The sequence below is a fragment of the Phocoena sinus genome, chromosome 9 (genome assembly GCF_008692025.1).
Source record: "Phocoena sinus isolate mPhoSin1 chromosome 9, mPhoSin1.pri, whole genome shotgun sequence".
NCBI classification, from domain to species: Eukaryota; Metazoa; Chordata; class Mammalia; order Artiodactyla; family Phocoenidae; genus Phocoena; species Phocoena sinus.
In genome coordinates, this window is record NC_045771.1 from 41515081 (window position 1) to 41537831 (window position 22751).

The following is a 22751-nucleotide window of genomic DNA, read 5'->3' on the forward strand; positions in this document are numbered from 1 at the left end:
ATAACGAATACAGATGTATCCCAAGAAGCCGTCCTTCCCAACCACCTCCCATCCACTTCCAGCCCCTACTGTGCTGGAAATCACACTTGGGATAAGAATAAGGCTGGGGACCTTGGGATTGACATGTGCAAGGGGGAGGTGATTGAGGAAAGGGGAGTGAAGGAAGCTCACAGAGCCATGGAGAAGAGTGCAAGGCACCATGGGATAACCAGTGCATGTGGAATTATATGACTGACTTTGAGAAGTCAGCATAATAGAAGGGTTTATATCTTGGACCCCTGAATCGTAAAGACTATAAGCAAATTGTCCAATTCAGGCCATGTCCTCATTTTCTAGGGCTACCACAGCAAAGTGCCACAAACTGGGTGAATTAAAACCAAGGAAATTTATTCTCATAGTGTTGGAAGTTGGAAGTTGGAGATCAAGATGTCAGCAGGATGGTTCCTCCTGAGGGATCTGAGAGAGAATCTGTTCCATGCCTCTTTCCTAGCTTCTCTTCTTCCTCTTCTTATAAGAACCCCTAATCATATTGGACTAGGAACCCTTCCTACTCCAACCTCATCTTCACTTAACTAATTACATCTGCAATGACCCAATTACAAATAAAGTCACGTTCTGAGATGTTGATGGTTAGGCCTTTAACCCAACTTTTGTGGGAACACATCCAACTAGTAGCAGTCCAAAACTGAGAAATACAAATTTTATTTTATTTCTTTTGAGTACTCATTCTCTATATGATAGTAGGAACTATCACACACTCTGAAGTAGGAAGAATGAGTAGATTCCATTATATATTATATACATATAAATAATACAAAGGGTTAACAGTGGTTATCTCATAATAGTTATCTCTTAAGGAGAGGTGATGGGGGACTTTCATTTCTACATTGTATATTACTATGATGTTTGAATTTTTATAAGAAGCATGTACTACTTTGCAATCAGAAAAAACAATAAAGATACATTTTTGAATGGTTAAGGAGAGAGAAGTGTGGCTTTTCCTTCCCTCACAGCCTCCATATTCAGAGTCTCTCTAGGAGACAAGGTAAGGATGATCATGTGTGAGAAAGTGAGCAGGGGGCAGGACCATAGGCCATTTGAAAAGTCCTGTTCAGTGCTACAGTTGCTTTGATGTGATTTGTCTTAGGCATTATCTGTCATTTCTTTTTCATTTTAAAATAAGATTGAAGGTGGACTCAAGGCTTTCATGTTCATCCAAAGGGGGCATGTGTTTTCAAGGTTGGGAAACACAGAGCACATGGAGGAGATGACATTATTTCCTGAAATAAACTGCTTCCTGCAACCAGGCACTGAGTCTTCCTGTCAGCCAAGGCAAAAAGGGATCATTGGCTTTTTGAGATTTTATCCAAACTGGGATTCCCAGGTAAAATTCAGGACACCCACTTAAATTTGAATTTAGATACACAACAAATAATTTTGTAAGTATAAGTATGTTCCAAATATTGCCCAGGACATACTAATACTAAAAATTATCCCCTGTTTAATTTCAATTCAACTTTTTGCATATTCCTTTTTTTTAATTGTGGTAAAATACACATAAAATGAAATTTGCCATCTTACCTTTTTTTTTTTTTTTTTTTTTGCGGTACGCGGGCCTCTCACTGTTGTGGCCTCTCCCGTTGCGGAGCATAGGCTCTGGACGCGCAGGCTCAGGGCCATGGCTCACGGGCCCAGCCGCTCCGCGGCATGTGGGATCTTCCCGGACAGGGGCATGAACCCGTGTCCCCTGCATCGGCAGGCGGACTCTCAACCACTGCGCCACCAGGGAAGCCCCATCTTACCATTTTTAAACGTACTGTTCAGTAGTGTTAAGTATAGTCATACTGTTATACAACCAACATCCAGAACTTTTCATCTTGCAAATCTGAAACTCTATACCCATCAAATAGCAACTCCCCGTTTCGTCTCCCCCCAGTCCCTGTCAACTACCATTCTACTTAATGTCTCTGTGAATTTGACTACTCTTGATAGCTCATACAAATAGAATCATGCAGTATTTGTCTTTTTGTGACTGGCTTCTTTCACTTAGCATAATTTCCTCAAGGTTCATCCATGTTGTAGCATGTGTCAGAAGTTCCATCTTTTTTAAGACTGAGTAGTATTCTGCTGAAAGTATGTACCACATCTTGTTCATAGGAACTCAAATTTAACTGAGCATCTGTATTTTTATTTGCTAAATCTGGCAACCCTATTCTGAACACATCAATCTAGATAAGCTTTTTCTAGGAATTAGACCAGAGGGGAGGAGGAACAATCAGGAGACACAGCTGGCAACATTTTTCTTCTGTGATTTTGCACAAGTCATAGAATGTGGTTCAAAGGAATTCTAATTTTGTCAACACTCTACGTCAGGAGTTCTTGAGCAGGAGTCTATGCAAGAGTTGCAGGAGTTCTGTGAACCCCTTGAAATCCTAGGCCATGTTGAGTATATGTGCATCTTCATGAAGAAAGGAACCATAATTAGATTTTTCAAAGGTGTCTGAGGACCCTCCACCCACCCAAGGAGGTCAGGAGGCACCATCCTAATGACTGAAGGCATAGCTTTGAACTCAAGGAAGGCATATTTGCTGGAGGCTTGGGTATTATTACTTTCCAGACAGTCAATTTTCTGATTATCTAGCCTTAGAAATAGAGAAAATCTCAGAAATTAAGGAGTGGAAAGTTTACCTGTCTCTCAGAAGAGGGATGAATATGAGCTGCCATGCGTTCTACATTTTTCCCAGGAGCTGAATGGAAGCCAGTTCATGAATGATGTTGATCTTTGTGAATTTTCTGATGATGGTTAACCTTAAGAGGTATATGCTTTAAATGCAAAGGCCCTTAAAGAAAGAGATTAAGAAAGAGTGAGAGAGGCAGACAGACCACAATGCCTGAGCAATAGATAATCTTACTCCTTATAGAAAACAAGCGATCATTTTGATAATTTCTACTTTATTTTTCCTTTAGAAATCCTTCTTCAATTTACCAACAGCTCTTACCAATGAGCTCGACTGGCCCCAACTCTCTGGCACTACTGGATTTCTGGACTCCACTAGCAGGTATGTGTGTTTGCACACCTTCAAACATTTCAATATGTCTATGTAAGGAAACAACAGGAGATGAGATTTGTCCCCAAGATGTTGAAATGAGAATTATTAGAAATTGCTTCTGGAACATGAATGACAGGCAACAAACCCACCACTGACATAGAGTCTACTGTGTGGTGGGGCATTATGCAAATTAGACTTTACCCCTGCTGGCAAGGAGCGGGTATTCCTGCTCAGGGGCTCTAGAGTTGACCTCCCATGAAAAATACTCAAGCACAACACTGAATTTTTCTGCCTCAAGAGACAAAGAAGTTTACTTGCTTATTTACTCTCATATATTAACATTTTAAAAGGCAGCAGGCAGTTCTATTTTTAGTTTTTTAAGGAGCCTCCATACTGTTCTCCATAGTGGCTGTATCAATTCACATTCCCACCAACAGTGCATGAGGGTTCCCTTTTCTCCACACCCTCTCCAGCATTTATTGTTTGTAGATTTTTTGATGATGGCCATTCTGGTGTGAGATGATATCTCATTGTAGTGTTGATTTGCATTTCTCTAATGATTAATGATGTTGAGCATTCTTTCATGTGTTTGTTGACAATCTTCTTTGGAGAAATGTCTATTTAGGTCTTCTGCCCATTTTTGGATTGGGTTGTTTGTTTTTTTGATATTGAGCTGTTTGAAAAAAAAAAAAGGCAACAGGCAAGTCTCAAGGTCTTAGAATCATCCTGGTTTTAATGCTCTGGAGTTGAAAGTAGAGAAGATGCATGGCTAGTCTGAGTGAACACAAACCCAGTGTGCTGTATGGGATTGGGTGTTGTCTTGGGGCCTGGGGACAGCCATTTAGAGTTTGAGCACCCCATTTTTTAATTTAACAGACGACCTCGCATATCCTGAATAATTTATTCTTATCTTTACTCACTCATTTTAAAAATACTTATTAAATACTTACTACCTAATAAGGCACAGATGCCGTAGCTATTTCAAAGATAAATAAGGCTCATCCTGCCTCTGCAGTCAACTATAATCAAGGAGAGCAGATGAGAGAAATGTGCAAACATTGTTAATACGGGTTAAATGTGCCAAAAGACAACTGTCAACACAGAGCTACAGGGGTCAATAATGAAAGAAGAATTCATGGAAATGGTCAACAGCCACCTCCTTTTGGGGTGTTCGGCAAGGGGCTCAAACCTGAAAGGATTTAGGAGATGGGGACAATGAAAAAGGTAGAGAAAAGCTAGAAAAGATAACCAAACTTCAGGAAATGGCACTCATATTTATATAGAAATCATAAATTCCCTTATATTCGTGAGTATAAGGGAAAGTAAAAGAAATGTGTCTTCAAGTTTAGGTGTAGATTTTCACGTTTAATCATGTAAAGAAAATTAGGTCAGTCCTTGCCATTAAGTGTAACAGTACTTACAGTATGATTAATAGAGATAGTAGGAAGTAACCTTCATAGGCATTCCCTACATACCAAGCACTGTACTGAGTGTTATTTAGAGGTTTTCTCATTTCATCTCTTTGTGAGGTGGGTGGTATTATTTTCTGCATTTCAAAGTTGAGGAATCTAAGGGCTAAGTTGATAGGCTAAGAAACTTGACCAAGGCCACAGGTGAATAAGAAGCGGTAGGATCCGCCGTCATGGAACCCTGTGAATAATGGAACCAGAGAATAATTTGGTGAACCAAGGCACTCCTAGCTCACAACTTCCAACTTTTATGTGCTGTTTTTATTCTACCTGTGGGAACGCGACCCCCTTTAGCCATTGTCCCTGTGTTTGAGAGTGTAGCTCTAGGATGAGGAAATGACCAAGAACCAAAGATGCCCTCCCCACGTGAAGAGGTGGCATGCATTGTTTCAGACGTTGATCATGTGCCCATTGTCCCTTCCTAGGGCCCCCATACTCCCAGTGGTCTGGGGCCCCTGACAAAGACCAAAGGTGGTCTTTGTCACCTGGAACACGTCCAGAGATAGCCTGCCTAAAGCAGCACTGAGGACAACAGTCTTGTTTATCTCCCCACTGTCAACATCAAAATTGAGAAAATATTATTTAAGTACCCTCCACGCAATCCAGCCATCTATGTATAAAAGTACTTGGAAATTTCTCTAAATCCAGGCCTTTATGACAAACAAAAAGAATTAGTTATGACTGAGAAATGGACACAGTTTACCATACTTTTAATGGAAGTTGAAATTTACATACGAACCCCACCTTTTGACCTAAAGCCTCATGAAGTTGCCATTGAAGAAATACTAGTCTGATGTTTAAAATTAATTGTTAAATAGTTTAAACCTTCACTGGAGACACTCAAAGAATGAAAGGGGAATCCATTCCCGTGTGCAGCTAAAATGATGAAAACTTGTTTCCTCATCTTTTTCCACTTACAGTTCATACCCACCAATAGTTGCCCCACATGTCCTAAATCTAATTTTCCTAAAATCTCTACCCAAACTTAGCGCCTGCTCCCAAGCAGACTCTGTTCAGTTGTTTTCAGTTTTTGTTGGGCGGTGGGAGCGGGAGCCAGTGTCCCTCTTTCTTTTCTGCCTCTATTCTGTCCTCAGACCAGGGGGTTCCTCCGTTATCAATGTGAAATCCTGCTAGCTCGCCAATCCTATTGCAGTTTCCAGCCATCATCCTATGAGAGCCCAGCAGGCAGACAGATCTTCCTTAGGAGAAAGGCAGAGGGGGAAAAGGGAGAGGAAAAGTTGTAAGTCATCAGACACAAATGGTGTATAATTCTTATGAGGGCTATACAGAGGAAAAGTTGTAAGTCATCAGACACAAATGGTGTATAATTCTTATGAGGGCTATACAGAGGAAAAGTTGTAAGTCATCAGACACAAATGGTGTATAATTCTTATGAGGGCTATACAGAGGAAAAGTTGTAAGTCATCAGACACAAATGGTTTATAATTCTTATGAGGGCTATGCAGAGAGATTCTGACGACACGGCATGAAGGAGGGAACCGTCTAGGTGCAGCTTATGTGAAAATCATCTTGATCGTGAGCTAGTCTATGCTGACATAGCACCTTCTTGTATTAGGCTCTGTACTGCTATTTACAAAACAGTCTGCTCATGCAACTTGCTCAGTGTTGACTCTAAGCATTATCCTTACCAGCTGTATTTCTAAGGAGATGCGCACCTCAGCTGGTTGGCCACCTGCCCTGCAGGGGTTTTTTTTCTCTACGCTTTTGTGGGCCCAAGTTTTCTAGTTATCTCTCTCTTAGTGCTCTTTTGCCACCTGTTTCTGTATACTGTGCCTGTGTTCTCTGCCGTTTAGCTGGAATGGAGAAGAATATATTAAACTCCTTTTGATAAAAAAGGAAATTCTCTGTCTGGAATCAGAGTTGCAATGGATCCCCCATTAAGCAAAAACACAGCAGCATGACAGTCCCTGTGTGTCACCATCCAGTATGTCCTTTGTAACAGTAGCTCCTATTAAACTCTCATATACTCTCATGTAAATTATACATGCAGATAACCTGTGCTAGTCCAGTCTTCTTAAAAGAACAAAGAGTTATCAAGTGTGTAACAATTACTAAAGAGAGATTGGCCTAGGATGGGGGTCCTCTTCTGGTGGAATCAGGAGAATAAATAGAACATTGACCTAGAGGCAGTGTTTGTGAGAGATGTGGCAGCTGCCATAGACATTTTGAGCAAATGTCCCTTTGAGTCCAAATGCTTATCAACATGGGATAGAATTTATGGATTTCTCTATTCAACTGGATCTCTAGAAAGTGCCTCCTGTTATCTGTGATCAGCCTCATGCTTTGTGTATTAACAATGTTCTTTGGAAATGTACCTTTGAAAGCAAAAGTTTGGAAGAGAAGATGGTTGCTTTCCTTTCCTTCTTCCATTATGCCCTCCACCCCCTCAAAATTTAGTATCTCCTGTATGAGATGAATATAACTCTAATTGAAATTTCATGCATATATTAAAAGACAAACATAACCGCTTAGTTTTACAAATCTTTACATCCTTCAGTTGAGTCAACATTAATGAAATCTGTTCTCTTGACTCTCAGGCTTCAGAAAATTCAAAAAGTTATATCCCTTAAAACCATGTGTTTTCTGAAAGAAATTGAGTAGTTCAAAGGCAAAAGCAAAAAGCCCTCTGTGAGGTTGGCGGCTTGGGGGCTGGGACCCTGACAATAGGGAGAACTCTAACAATAAGTGAGAAGAAAAAAGTACTTTTTAAAGATTAAAAATAGTTATTTGTGTTCAGATCACTTTCAAAAGCAATTAATGTAACAGGAAAATCCTATTTAGGTTAAAGAAGCCAAGGCCCAGTAACCCATGTAGAAGGATAAAAAACAATACCAAAATTTCAGGAAGGAAGAACTTCTTGCTTAAAAGCAATCCATAAATAGATAAGGGAGATTAAGAGTACAGACTTCCAGCTGCAAAATAAATGAGTCTCAGGAATGAAGTGTACAGTGTGGGAAATATAGTCAATAACTATGTAATATCTTTGTATGGCGATAGATGGTAACTAGACTTATCATGGTGATCATTTTGAAATGCATAAAAATATCGAATCACTATGTTGTGTATCAGGAACCAACAGAGTGTTATAGGTCAATTATACTTCAAAAACAAACAAATAAACTCATAGAAAAAGATCAGATTTGTGGTTACCAGAGGGGAGGGGGAGGGGGAATTGGATGAAGACAATCAAAAGGTACAAAGGTACAAACTTACAGTTATAAGATACATGAGTACTGGGGATGTAATGTACGAAATGATAAAATAATTAACACTACTACACATTATATATGACAACTGTTAAGAGAATAAACCCTAAGAATTCTCATCACAAGGAAAATAATTTTTTATGCTGTATCTATAAGAGATGATGGCTGTTCATTGAACTTATTATGATAATCATCTCATGATGGATGTAAGTCAAATCAATATGTGGTCCACCTTAAACTTATATGGTGATGTGTGTCAGTTATATCTCAATGAAACTGGAAGAACAAAATGCAACATCTAAAATTCCAGAGCACTGTGAGTCCATGTGGTAGAGTAGGAAGAAGTCTGTGTCTACAGGCGAAAAGGTTCTGGTTCTGTGTGGCTGTTAGGTGGAACATTTAGCATCCCTGGACTTCATTCATATGATGAGGTGGAGTTGCACCTGCCGATCTCTGACGTTCTCTCTGACATTCGGGTTTGGTTGTTGTAGGGCAACATGATGTTCAAGTCCACATCCTACTTTATGCTGCTGCTTGATTTAGAAGCATTAGGGAAAACTGCTGGAGAGAGATGCTCCTGCTTCTCTCCACCAAATCTGCTTTCTCCAACCCTTAACTAGCCATGCCTTGGGAAAAGATATGACTACGTTTATGGGTCAGAGCCTGAAATGTTCTAGGAACCATGTTCCTCTCGGGCCGGGGATACTGTGCAATAGAAGTCAAGCTCATACATAGTAAGCCCTGCATTAGGTGTTTGACCAGCTTATTAGTTAAAGCGGTTCTCCATTATAATCCTTTATGCATACTATTTCTTCCAAGCGACCCCCAGAGAGGGAAACAGGTGACTCCAAATCCTTAACAGAAATAACCACCTGAACCCCATGCCTCTAACCTGAGAATTTATGGTTATGCAAATCCCCTTCTGAAAGTGAGGCCAGGAGTCGGTCCAGACAGTGGAGTACTGCCTGCCAGGGCTAAATGATAGAGAAGTTCTTCAAAGCTGGGAGTAAGAGCAGGGCAACAGACACAACTTAAAAAAAATAAAGTAAGCCTGCGGTTAGCCTTAAAAAGTCACAAAAGCCCAAAGAACCAAAAACAATGACCAAAGTTACCATATCAAGCTAGAGTTAAGAGTGAGACCAGTGGGTCAACATAAGTGGGTGCAAACTAGATGGAATTTTCTAGGGTAACTGTTGCTCCCTCTGCTGCTGACTTAAATTTGCTATTTGGGGCCAGAAACAGAGCAAATGCTTAGAAAGAAATAGACAAAGCCATTGTTATAAGTGGAACAGTAATGCTATTCAAGGACATTTAAACACACATCTTTGATGAGAGGTGTCCTAGAATCTGAGTGTTAAAGGTTATCTATTCTCTCCAACCCAATAGACATTATATGAGAGAACAGTTTTGAAAAGCAGTGTATAACTCCAAACCAAGTCACTTGGGGCATTAAAAACATAAAATTGGAGAGAAGGAATTTGCAGCTAACATTTGCCAACCTAATTTCCTGTTTAAAAAAAAAAAAGACATGTAAGTACGAAGCACTAATAAGCTTAATAACCTTATTAAAACCATTATTCAAAATTTACATGTGATATAATTGCAAGTGATTAGCCATCTTATAATTATACTTTGCAAAACAAATAATTAGCCAAAGAGTTGGTCACTTTGAGGTTGGGTGAGGCTGATTGGAGTGAGAGGTAGTCTACATCAGTGATTCTCTAAGTGTGGTCCATGGACCCCTGGGGGTGGGTCTCTAAGACTTTTTCAGGGGGTCCACAGGATAAATCTATTTCACAACAATGCTAAAACAGTAGTTGCCTTTTGCACTGTGCAGCCCTTTGAACTGATGGTGAAAAAGCAATGGTGGGTAAAAAACTGCTGACATCTGAGCATGAATCAAAGCAGTAGCACCAAACTATATTAGTAGTCACTGTGGTCTTCACCTCCACACCTCCTGGATTAAAAAAGAGGGGATATCTTCCCTTGAAAATGTCACCTATAAGGTAAGAAAAAAATATTAATTTTATTAAAGTAAGTACATGATTTTTAATGATTTCATCTGATGAAACGGGAAGTATGCATAGGGCACTTCTGCTGCATAACAAAATATGATGGTTATTCTAAGGAAAAAAAGCACTTGTGTGAGAGAATTGAGAACTGAATTAGTCAGTTTTTCATGGAACACCTTTCTTACTGAAAAAGACTGGAAAATAAGTTATAGTTATTTAGACTTGGATTTATGACAGGTATTACATCTAAAATGAATGCAATGAGCTTGTCACTTCAAGGAAAACAATTTGAGATTTCAGAGAAAATTTAGGATTTTTGAAAAGTTGTATCTTCTACTATAAACTTGACAGCTTCCTAATACTCCAAGTCCTTTCTAATGAGATACGTGGTGCTTGCAACAAGTATGATTTTTCAATATTGTATCATAAGATGCATCAACATTTGGAATATCTGCATAACTCAGTAAACCAATATTTTCTAAATGACAAGTTTGTGATATATGAAATCATGCCTGGGTGAGAGATCCATTCAAAGTACAAGCTAGACCAATGCACTTGAATGCAACATCATGCAAAAAGTCCATTTCAGATTCCATATTGCAACTAATCACCCTTTAAGAAACAACTGCTTGCTGAGTTTTGGTGTAGAATCAAAGAAGGCTATCAGTTGTTATCTAAAAAGGATATTAAAATGTTATTCACTTTCAACCTAAATGTATACTTAAGACAAGATTTTCTTCATATAATTCCATTAAAAGAACATATCACAACAGACAATGCAGAAGCAGATGTGAGAACATAGCTGTCTTCTATTGACATTAAATCAAGCATTGAAGAGATTTGCAAAATGGTAAAATGATGCTTTTCTTCTCACTAATTGGGGGAGAGGTTGGAAAATATGTTTTTTTCAGAAAACAAGTATTTCATTTATGTTAACATGTAATGGGCTTATTATTATTATTTTAAGTGATTAATAATTAAATGATCTTTCAAATTTCTAATTTTTAAGTTCCAGTATATAAATATTGACAGCTATAACTCACATAAACAAAAGCTCTCCGGTTTCTTCAATAATTTTAAAAACATAGAGTGGTCCTGAGAGAAAAAAAATTGAGAATTTCTGTTACGGGGAGTGAGTGTAGAAAAGAGCTGTGGCTGAGGAGAGTGGTTGGGGGATGCCAACACGTAGAGGTTAGGGAAGAGAAGGAACGGCCCTCAAAGGGGAAAGAAAACTAGAAGCATTTAGTGTCCTGGAGGCCAAGTGAAGAAAGTGTTTCCAAAGGAGAAGTGCCCATCAGCCAGATGGTGCCTGAGGAAGAGGAGGATGAGAACTGAGAAGGACCACTGGGTGTCCAGACAGTGATCACGGGGACACTTTGACCAGAAACGTTTCAGTGGAGCGGAGATGGAAGTCTGATTGGAGAGAATAGGTTCAGGAGGTGATGAAGTAAATGCAGGTGAGCATACACAACTCATAGCGAGTTTTACTATCAAAGGGAGCATAGAAGTGAGGTGATAGCCGGTGGGGAATAAAAGATGAGGGAGACATTTTTAGATGAGAAATCCTGCAGCATGCTTGTGGAGTTAGGAAGAGCCAAAAGAGGGAGAAAGGCGGACAAAGGAAGGAACAGGTCTTAGACAAGGCAAGAAGAGATGGAATGCAGGCACAGGGAGGCTGCCTGCTGCAGGAAGGACCACCTGGAGAGCCCAACTGCTAGCCCAGGACTCTTCCTGCTGTGTACTGACAAATTTCTCCACTGTGGTGATGTCCCCTTTGACCCTACTTAGTTTTTTGGGGTTCTTTTTTTTGACCCTACTTAGTTTTAAATTTTATTTTTTAATTTATTCAAATCATGAATACATTTTTATTTTACAAAAAATACTGAGCTATGTAATGTAAAAAGCCAAAGCCCTCTCCCAATTTCATTCCCTTTCTCAGAAGAAAGTCCTGTTATCAATTTAGTGTGGTTTCTTACAGACCCTTTCTATGTATTTGTACATAAAGAAATAAATGCTTTGTTGGGGTTTTCCTGTAAATGACATCATACTATGCATAACATACTATAAATTAATGCTTTAACAATACTTCTTGAAACACTTTCCATTCTTGTGCAGAATGGTATTTCATAGTATGGTTGTTTTATTCTCCTACTGATGGACAGTCAACTTAGTTCCAAATCCTCATTAATTCCAATAATGCTGTAATGAACATTCTATGGTTCTCTTTATGACTACATGTAAGGATGTCTTTAGAAAAAAATTACTGGATCAGAATATATACATTTTTAATTTTTTATAATCCTTCTAAAATGGCTACACCAATTTACAGTCCCACAAATATTGTATAAGAATACTTGTTTCAGTATTCCCTGGTGGCACAGTGGTTGGGAGTCCGCCTGCCGGTGCAGGGGACACTGGTTCATGCCCCAGTCCGGGAGGATCCCACATGCCGCAGAGCGGCTGGGCCCGTGGGCCATGGCCACTGAGCCTGCGCGTCCGGAGCCTGTACTCTACAACGGGAGAGGCCACAGCAGTGAGAGGCCCGCGTACCGCAAAAAAAAAAAAAAAAAAAAGAATACTTGTTTCCCCACACCTTTGTCAATACTGGATATTGACAAATATCTTCTTAATTTTTTTCCGATCTAACAAAAAATATTTTATTGCTCTTCTAATATGTAACCTCTTAATTACTAGTAAGTTTGAGCATTTTTCATAGGCATTGACCCTCAGCTTTTTCTTATCTGGTTCCCCCCGTTCATGCTTCAACAACCACCAGTCAGGGGTCAGTTCCTTTTGATGGCCTCTCCATACTAACCCCCATCTGACTATACGATTCTCTCCTGTGCTCCTATTTTGCCCCTTCAATACCAATGTCATCTCACTTGTCATAACTGTTTACTCACTATCTCCCCACTCCACCCACCCCATACCTGACTCTGAGCATCTCGAGTGCCAGAATTCGGCTTGACTTCGCTCTGGGGCCCTAGCCCCTGGCACAGAGTGTGGCACCATAGTAGGTACTCAATAAAAGAATCACTAAGTTTATAATGACATCACTTTATATTTGCAGAGTGTGGTACGATCTACAAACATCCTTCCCTTGCATTTACTCAGATTGCCTAAATCAAATCAGATTTGCAGGAATTAACATTTCAGGGAAAACACCAGGAACATAGGAGGAGGAGTATGAACAGCATGAATTTGATCACCAGCTGCATAACGGGACGCATGTAAAAATAAATCAGTGTAACTTAAGCCCTTGGACTTCTAAGTGGGTTCGATAATAAATGTTCTACAAGAAATTAGCAAAATTCATCATAATATTAAAGTAAATACACAGTCAACAAATTGGAGAAAATAAGTTTAAAGTAAAATTATCAATTCAGTAGTCAGGTAGAAAGAGTAAAACAAAGGAGAGATCTGCTATTTGGTCAATAATAGATAAATTAAGCATTGATGTGAATTTTTGTCCAGAATGATATAATTTTACAGCAATCTAGATTGATCAACGTAAATGTACAACCTCCAAATTTTTCTAGTAGAATTCTTGTAACCAACTGAACTTGAGATTTTAGGCCATCTCATAAAGCTCAAATGTAGATCACAGAGACAGTTCATCAGTATTCTTCAAAAACTGTTTCTGTGAAACGCTAGTTCCACAAGATGTTAAAAGGTATTATGCACACTTTTTAAAAAGATTCCTAGGTCAAATAAGTTTTGGAAATGCTGGTTTAAATAAAGGGAAACAGGTTTATTCAGTGTAAGGCTTATCAGAGCCTTCAATAAGCCCCAAAAGTTTTGTATATAGCTCCAAGGTATAATATGAAACATTTCTTAAACTAATCTGACCACAGAACCATGTAGAATGTGTGTCTGTTTTATGAGAAAAATATGTCTCAAGAAACTAGTGTTGCACAGAGCATCCTTTGAGAAATACTGCTGAGATTACTAAAACAATCTTCTTCTATGCTACAAATGATCTTTTCAGATTTAGAAGCATCCACAGGCTTAAATCCCTCCGTTTTATCACAGTTTAAAGTTTACCCTGATACGGTGGCCTAGAATCAAATCTGAGGCTGGCAAAAGCCAGGGTGGAGAGAGTTATAATGCCACAAGCTCAGAGAAGGGCAGAGGAAGGAATCTTAGTGGAAAGTTAACAGGTAAGAAGCCTTGTGTGAGTATAGCAGCTTATGAATTATTGAACACGATGCCCCTGAAGTCTATTTCCCTCTACTATTTTGCTGCTCCAAATTCAAAAATCTATCATGCTGTCTTGCTAATCTTTTCATGTCTGAACTCCTGGGACCTCCTCTGCAGTCATCCTCACCTTGCAAGCCCCCCTGCATAATTAGCCCATTGCCAGGCTCTTTGAATACACAACGAGTCATATTCTGCATGTTTATCTCTCTCTGAGGCTGAAATCTTGGTTCTCCTGTGATGCAGTGAATTGGGGGTTACACGGGGCTCTGGGATGTGGCTAGTATCAAAGAGCTAGAAGGAATTTTAAAAGTTCTTTAATCCATCTCCCTGGCCCCATGCTGGCCTGACCTCCATCCACATCGGAAATCAAATTATCCACCCTTGTCTTAAAACTTCCTAGCAGTAGAGGTCCCTGAATAAAGCCTGTCTAGTCTCTAAATTATCCAACTTTATCCCAATCCACTCCCCTGTCCTAACCCTTCACATCAAATGTTACCATTTCTCTCTCACTCACCTTCCAAGCCCCAGTCTTTTTTGTGTGACTTATTCCCATTCAGCTTCACAGGGTCTCAGAATTTATACCCAAACTAGCTGTCCTGCTAAAGAAAGTCAGAAATAGACTCAGAAACAGGACCTGATACATTACTGTTGCTTGAATAATATTTCACTCGGTTTATCCCAAAAAACCTCTGATATGCTAAGCCCTTTGGGAAACAGTTTTGTTGCCTCTCTCCAAGTGGGTTCTGCTTGGAATCAACATAGGAGGTGCTAATTTTTTCAATTTTGAAACAACCCTTTTAATTTGTCTGCATTATTCCTTTTTTTGTTTGTTTGTTTTTGTTTTTGTTTGCAGTACGCAGGCCTCTCTCTGTTGTGGCCTCTCCCGTTGTGGAGCACAGGCTCCGGACGCGCAGGCTCAGCGGCCATGGCTCATGGGCCCAGCCGCTCCGCGGCATGTGGGATCTTCCCGGACCGGGACACGAACCCATGTCCCCTGCATTGGCAGGCGGACTCTCAACCACTGCGCCACCAGGGAAGCCCTGTCTGCATTATTCTTGAGGCTCGTTCTTAATTTTACTCTTTGTTTTGTTTTGTTTTTCTTTCAGCCATAGCGAAATGAGGTGGGGGGCGGGTTATTAGAAGGCTCTCAGAGAAAGTGGTTTTTGTGTTACCTGAGCCCATGTTGGGGAAAGCAACTAGTAGACATTCTGAGATTTATCTGTTTTGAATTTTGGTATTAGAAATCAAAATATGACTAGTGTGTCCTCAGTGAAACGGCTATACTTTCTAGGCCCTACAATAGATGGAGCTGATAAAACTGGGAATTTAACATGGTGAACCTCCAAGCCTACTCCCAATGCTGAGGGCACCCTTACCTTAGACACTGGGGAATGTGTGAGGAAGAGAACTTTCAAACACTCCTTCTTTGCACCACTCAAATTACAGGACTGAAGCTATTACCTCTTCTACTAACCCATTGGACTGGGTTTTGATGCACAACAGAGGAAAAAGAGAAATAAAGATCATATAGGAGGGCTTCCCTGGTGGCGCAGTGGTTGAGAGTCCGCCTGCCGATGCAGGGGACGCGGGTACGTGCCCCGGTCCGGGAAGATCCCACATGCCGCGGAGCGGCTGGGCCCATAGCAGTGAGGGGAGTGAGAAGAGGGGAATTTGAAACCAGAATGGTGATCACCGTTAACCTTACTAGGCACAGTTTAGCCTATTAATTCAAGTTTCACTGACCCTGTATGTAAATAACTTTCTATTAAGCAATCTCCTCCATTTATAGGCATCTCAAATATTGTATTACAAGCTTCTCAACGTATTGTACGGATCCCTCTATCTCCTCAGAATTCCTGCACTGCATGAGAAATTCAGTTCCTAAGATTTATAAGAGAGGTTATGTATTGAGAATGGAGATGAAAGAAAATAGTAACTTTTTAGGTGAAATAGTTTCTAGTACTTAGTGTTACAAAACCTTAATCCCCAAATTCTAGATGCTATTTCTGGTCAGAAATAGTAATGGAGCTCTTTGCCTATTGATAAAGATTTCTATGTTCTTTCTGTAATGTGTGACTAACTGTAGCTATAATATTAATATCCACACTGTTTACTCTCCATGAGGAGGTCAAGAACAAAACAATATTTCAGTACAGAAGCTCCATTTTTAGAATTATCAAAAATACCTTTCTGGGCTTCCCTGGTGGCGCAGTGGTTGAGAGTCCGCCTGCCGATGCAGGGGACACGGGTTCGTGCCCCGGTCCGGGAGGGTCCCACGTGCCGCGGAGCGGCTGGGCCCGTGGGCCATGGCCGCTGAGCCTGCACGTCTGGAGCCTGTGCTCCACAGTGGGAGAGGCCACAACAGTGAGAGGCCCGCGTACCGCAAAAAAAAAAAAAAAAAAAAAAAAATACCTTTCTGGCTAAATATTGGTAATAATTACTTTCCCAAAGGAAAATAACCCCTCTTTATTGACTGTGAAATTATTTTAGTATTGAACTCAGATCTAATGTCCATTTCCCATCTGCTTTTTCAAAATATAATAAAATAGTCATGGCAGAGGGCATAGATGATGCAGTGTATAAAGTATTCATTTCAGCTTCTGGGTAAGATGGCAGATTGAACGAAGCATTTACTTTTCTTCCTTGAGAAACCCCACTAAAATGACAGTAAACGAATTTGTCCGCAAGGACAAAGAGAACAGGAAGAGCCAATAGCCACAAAATGTTGGAAGCCAGAAAGCAGAAGGACAAGTGGTAACTGACTTAGTCGATTCAAGAAAGTTGCGTCCTAAACTAGGAGGAGGGACAGCTGAGAAGCAACCCAGTCTACACCACAGAACCCCAGAGGCCTTGGGAACTGGCTCCATATGGTAGCTCTAGAAATGAAAGTGAGGCTAAAAACAAGTCTTGGTTGAAAGATTGTTGAAGTAGTTAGATCCTCGGATCTCTTCCCCTCCCTTATTCTGATATAAGACTAGGGTTTCTTCTCTGGAGATGCTAAAATCAAGAGCTTCTGGACTGGAAGACAGCAGACAAGGGGAGGTAGGAGCACTGTGCTAAAGCACAAGCATGCTGAACCTGAAGTCCACCCACCCCTGGACCCAGAGGGCTGGCAACCCAGTTGGACACTAGAAGACCCCTCTCTGGGGAATCTGCACATCCTAAGAGGAAAGCCCCAAAGACTCGGACAGCAGGGGTTCCCTGAGAAAGGCCCAGCCAGTCCACCCTCTAGTAAGGGCCGTAGACAATAAGCCACACCCAGCAGGCCCACTTTCCAATCAGCTTTTGAGTTTTCAGCTAGTTTCCACTTTTACACATAAGCCAACAACCCAAGATCATCAGATATCTGAGACCAACCCCGAATGTGAAAAACAGCACAAAAACAAACAGAAAAACAACTTCAAGATAACAGAGACAGTGCTCCAAGGGGAAATCGTTTTTACCTTTAATTAATATCCTACTTATAAAAATAATTAAAATGATAGCTTCAAAAAAATAAGAGGAGATATTACATTCATGAAATTAAAACATTATACTAAAATTAAAGAAATATTCAGAGATCAAAAATGATCATTGGGAGATTATACTAATGACATAAGATGAATTTCATGGATGTATTGAAAAATCATGTTGAGGATATCATCCAGAAAATAGAGCAAAAGACAAAGAGATGGAAACTAAGATAGAAAAACTAGGAAAATTAGAGGACCAGTCTAGGTGACCCAGTATCCAAATAATAGGAGTTCTAAGAAAGGAAGAAATCATCAATGGAATAATTCAAGAACACCTCTCAGAACTGAGTGACATGAATTTCCAGGTTGAAAGTGTGTCTAACACTGAATGGAAATAGAACCACACCAAGCCTGTCATCATGACACTTCAGAACACTTGGAACAGATGCTACTCAGGTTCTCAAAGGATTGAGGCACAGAATGGCTTCAGACAACAACATAGGTAGGTCAGGATCCAATGGATCGATTCCTTCAAACTTCTGAGGGAAAACGATATTAACCCACAATTCTATAAGCATCTGTTCTGCACATCGATTGTTGTGTAAAAAGTACTCCAAAGTTTAGTGGCTTAAAACAAGGCATTTTTATACCTCACAGTTTGGGAGGTCAGGAATTCAGGCAGAGCTTGGCTGGCCAATTCTTCCTCTCCATGTAATATTGACCATGGACACGACAGTATTCACCCAGCGCTGGGCTGGAGGGTCCAAGATGGCTTCACTCACACGAAGTGAGTGCCTGACGAGGGGTGACCAGAAGGCTGGGTTTAGCTGGACCTCTTTTCCTTTCCAGGTAGGGTTTTGTTTCTTTTTTTAATAAACTTTAATTTTTGAGCAGTTTTAACTTTACAGAAAAAATGAGCAGAAAGTACTGAGAGTTCCCAAATAATCCCTCATCTCCTCAATTCCCCCTATTATTAACATCTCACATTAGTGTGGTAGATTTGTTATAAATGAAGAGCCAACCTTGATACATTATTCTTAACTGAAGTCTATAGTTTGCATTAGGGTTTACTCTTTGTGCTGTGCATTCTATGGGTTTTGACAAATGCATAATGACATATATCCACCATTACAGTATTGTACAGGTTAGTTTCACTGCCCTAAAAAGCCCCTGTACTCCACCTGTTAATACCCGCCTTCCTCCTCTTAACCCCTGGAAACCACTGATTTTTTTATTGTCTCCATGTTTTGCCTTTTCCAGAATGTCACATAGTTGGAATCACACAGTATGTAGCCTTTTCAGATTGGCTTCTTTTACTTAACAATATGCACTTAAGCTTCCTCTATGTCTCTTCATGGCGTAATAGCTCACTTCCTTTTATTGCTGAGTAATAGTCCTTTGTATGGGTGTACCACGGTTTATCTATTCACCTATTGAAGGACATCTTTGTTGCTTCCACTATAGGGCCTTTTTAACATGGTGTCTCCAGAAAGATAGTCAGACTTCTTTTTTTTTTTTTTTTTTTTTTTTTTGCGGCACGCGGGCCTCTCACTGTTGTGGCCTCTCCCGTTGCGGAGCACAGGCTCCGGACGCGCAGGCTCAGCGGCCACGGCTCACGGGCCTAGCCGCTCCGCGGCATGTGGGATCTTCCCAGACCGGGACACGAACCTGCGTCCCCTGCATCGGCAGGCAGACTCTCAACCGCTGTGCCACCAGGGAAGCCCGATAGTCAGACTTCTTAGGTGGTGGACCAGGGCTCCAAGAGACCAAAGTTGCCAAGATTCTTAAAAGCCAGGCCAAAACTGGCATAATGTCACTTCCACCATATCTTTTTGGTCAGAGAAGTAACAAGACAGCCAAGATTTAAGGGTAGGGGTGTCAAAGATAATGAGGCTATTCTTAAATCTACCACACCATTCAACAAGAGGCAAACTGATAATTCTGTAGACCCATTTCCTCTTTCTTATTGGTACTTAACAAGAAGCTGATTCCTCCTGTTTGGAACTCCTCCTTTTTAACAAAACAGTTACCTATCCCTGAAATTTATTATTAGTATTATTATTATATAGCAACTTATAAACACCAGAACCTGCTTTCCCTAAAAATATTTAGGGTGTCCCATATGTGTCCAGTCTAGCTATGTCCTGTCTAAGACACTTTTCTATGAGATAATGAGAGTTCAGGGACCAGGTGAACACTGCTACTTCTCTACTTGAAGTTCGTCCCCAACAAGTCCTATTAACCCTTATTTGTGTTCGTATTTATGGCGCAAGCTGTGTTTCTGGGCCCGCCCTACACCTCACCAGCAATACCTCACCACCCTACACCTCACTAAGTCAAAAATAAAAACATTTTCAGATGCTAAAAAAAGTAATGTTACTTCACACACATCCTTCAAACGTTACGTAAAAGTACTCTCCATCAAAAATAAGAAAAATGTGGTCTTCCAGGAAATAGGATATCTAACAAGTCAGGAAGAGGTGAAAAGGATCCCCAGGGTATGAAGAAGGAGGCTCCCAGGATATCTGCTCTGCAGCAGAGTGAGAGGGCAACAAGTCCTGATTAAGCAGGGCAAGAGGACCCAGGAGAGATTTCCACAAGGAGATGAAATTTAAAAACTATCTGATACATCAGAGCATATTGAAAAGAGATCAAACAACTGTAAAAAGATTTAAGGGTGAATTGATGATAAACAGTTAAGAAAATAAAGAAACAAAGGCAGCTATTAACTCCAGGGAATTGAAAGTGTTGTGAAGAGAAGAAAAAGCAATCATAGATCTGCTGTGAATAGCTAAATCCTCCTCTTGATAGTGGGAAGTGAATAGATAATGCCAAATACTAAAAATCAAGAAGTAGCCTTGAAAGTATGTTATTTAGAGATAAGAAAGAAAATACGAAAAGACTCAGTCAAATAAGGTTGAAATTAATTGCCTCTGGGAATGGAGAAATGGGGAGGAATTGGGAGTGTGAGCTTGCTGTTTATCACTAAAAGCCTTATAGACGAAAATAGTTCAACTATTTTGTTCTGTAAGGCTCACCACTTCAAGTCTTTGCTCACATCCACCTTTTCAATAAGCCTTGTTCTGACCACTCGAATCCTAGCTCCCCTGCCTCCCTTTTTTCCATAGCATTTACTGTCTTCTAGCATGCTCCATAATTTGCCTATTCGTGATGTTTAGTGGGTTTTTTTCCCTGCCAGAATGTCAATGACACAGGGGCAGGGATCTTCGTCTTTTTCATTTACCAGTAGGACCCAGGTGCCTCGAATAGTGCCTAGAACATAGTAAGGCCCCTTAAACATTATTCAAGTAAAATGAATTTGATTTTTAAAACTATGCACCTGGGTAGCTTTGATTTTAAAAAGTAAAATAAATCACTCACCTCAAAACTCTACCACAAAGCAAAAATTCCATAATTAAAATATTGTTCGGAGATCTTGGTCTTCTATTAAGAAATGTTACTAGTAGTTTCTTTTTTTGGGGGGGGGTTAATTGAAGTATAGTTGATTACAGTGTTGTATTAGTTTCTTTATTACATTCTTTTCCCTTATAAGTTATTATGAAATAACTTATAAGAGAAAAGAATGTGCTATACAGTAGGTCCTTGTTGGTTATCTATTTTATATATAGTAGTGTGTACATGTTAACCCAAACTCCTAATTTATCCCTCCCTCCCCCTTCCCCTTTGATAACCACAAGTTTTTTTTCTATTATTATTAGTTTCCTCAGAACGAACAATACTAACAGTGCATTCTAAGTGCCCAAACCTGAAGCACTGAGACAGTAGGAAACACTATAATACAATGAGTGAGACTTACATAACACTGAAAAATAAGTGATGATTCATGTAAGGTTGTGAGATATGAAGTTTATTATAATGAAGAGAAGAAAAAATACATTTGAGGAATAATCAAATATATCTGAGTTTAATTATTGTTCATTAGTTTATACCTGGTCTTGTTTCAAAATGGATTTTAGGAAGCCTATAAAAGTATAGAGAACATAACATTAAATTCCATTTAAATTAAATTAAAGTTTGGCAAAAGAAGATAGAAAATCAAAGATGGGACAAAGAGAAGCCAATAAAGTGACTTAAAATATGTGCAGTTACAGCCTGATGCTGGTTGAAAATTTGTCTCTAAAATCTGTGTCCATTAGTATTAGATTCAGCTATAAGTAACAGAGAAACTCAACGTATGGGTGGTTTAAATAAGATGACAGATGAGTTTATTTCTCTCATATATGCAGTACAGGTCTGATATGGGAGGTCAGCTCCACTGGTCCTCAGGGCCCTTCCAGCTCACACCTCTGTTTTCTCAGTGTAGAACTTATCCCCATAGTCCAAGATGACAGCATTCCTATTGTGGGCAGCAGAATGGAGAAAAAGGACTAAGCAAGGGTCACCTGCCAATTGTTTCCTGAGAAACATTCCCAGAAACTGTCACTGGATACTTCTCCTTCCATCTTCTTGTCCAGAATTTAGTGAAGTGGCCACTCCTAGCTGCAAGGGAAGCTGAGTAAAGAAGTCATCATTCGGGGCAGACACATGTCCTACTGAAACTTCTATTAAAATGGATGAAGGGGGAGAAATGGATCTGAAAGACAACAGGAGTGTCTGCCACAGCTTCACAGCAACCAAAAGAAGAAAGGGAACATGATCAGATTCAAAATAACCGAGTTGGTAAAAATGACCAGTTGCTCAAGAGACTTACAGCAGCTCTTGGTTAAAAGGTTAGAAAGGGATGACTGGAAGTCTTCATAAAAAGAAGAAAAAGTTTGATCTTATCACATCAGTGCAACCCATTTTGTAGAACTGTTTCTTGTAACAACTCCTAATAATGTATTGACAGTTTAGAGAAAATATGCCTGCAGAGATTTGATTTTCTGAGTTCATTTTCACATTTAAAAAATCATAATAAAACCATGTTTCTTTTAACTCCATCATGTGAATGTCCTGTCATTAAATATACACATATATATTTCTTTCAGAGTTAAAGAAAACTCTATTTACCTTCGTTTACGGAAAAGAAACCACTGCAATCACAGGGACTACCAGAACATTTCCAGAAATGGTATGTAGTGCTCCATTGAAACTTTCACCAATGTGCCTTTAATGATTGGTTTTATTTCATAAGTACCACAAAAGCAGAGGATTAGATAATAATGAACATAGAATAAGATGAACAGTCCCCCTTTTCAATACCATTTCCTTTTCTGAGAGAGGGGCCCTTTTAAGGCCTTTTACCCATAGCAAAAGAGAACAAGACAAGATGCCGTTAAGGTAGAGACCACGGGGGCACCTCAGTCATCCAAGAGCAAAGCTCTAGAAAGGCCAAGGTGCA

At 39.9% G+C, this 22751-nt stretch overlaps 1 protein-coding gene across 9 annotated transcripts in view; it reads left to right on the forward strand.

The window, feature by feature from the left end:
- The window catches only part of AOAH (acyloxyacyl hydrolase), a 174401-nt gene that overhangs the window by 98308 nt on the left and 53342 nt on the right, over positions 1-22751 (forward strand). For all 9 annotated transcript variants that reach the window (XR_004351330.1, XM_032642194.1, XM_032642192.1 and 6 more), the window contains 2 exons: positions 2968-3059; positions 22399-22481. Coding sequence is in view for 8 of the 9 variants with exons in the window: in XM_032642194.1 (XP_032498085.1) it covers positions 2968-3059; positions 22399-22481 (175 nt within the window). In the remaining variant the exon portion in view is untranslated. The remainder of the gene's footprint in view (positions 1-2967; positions 3060-22398; positions 22482-22751) is intronic.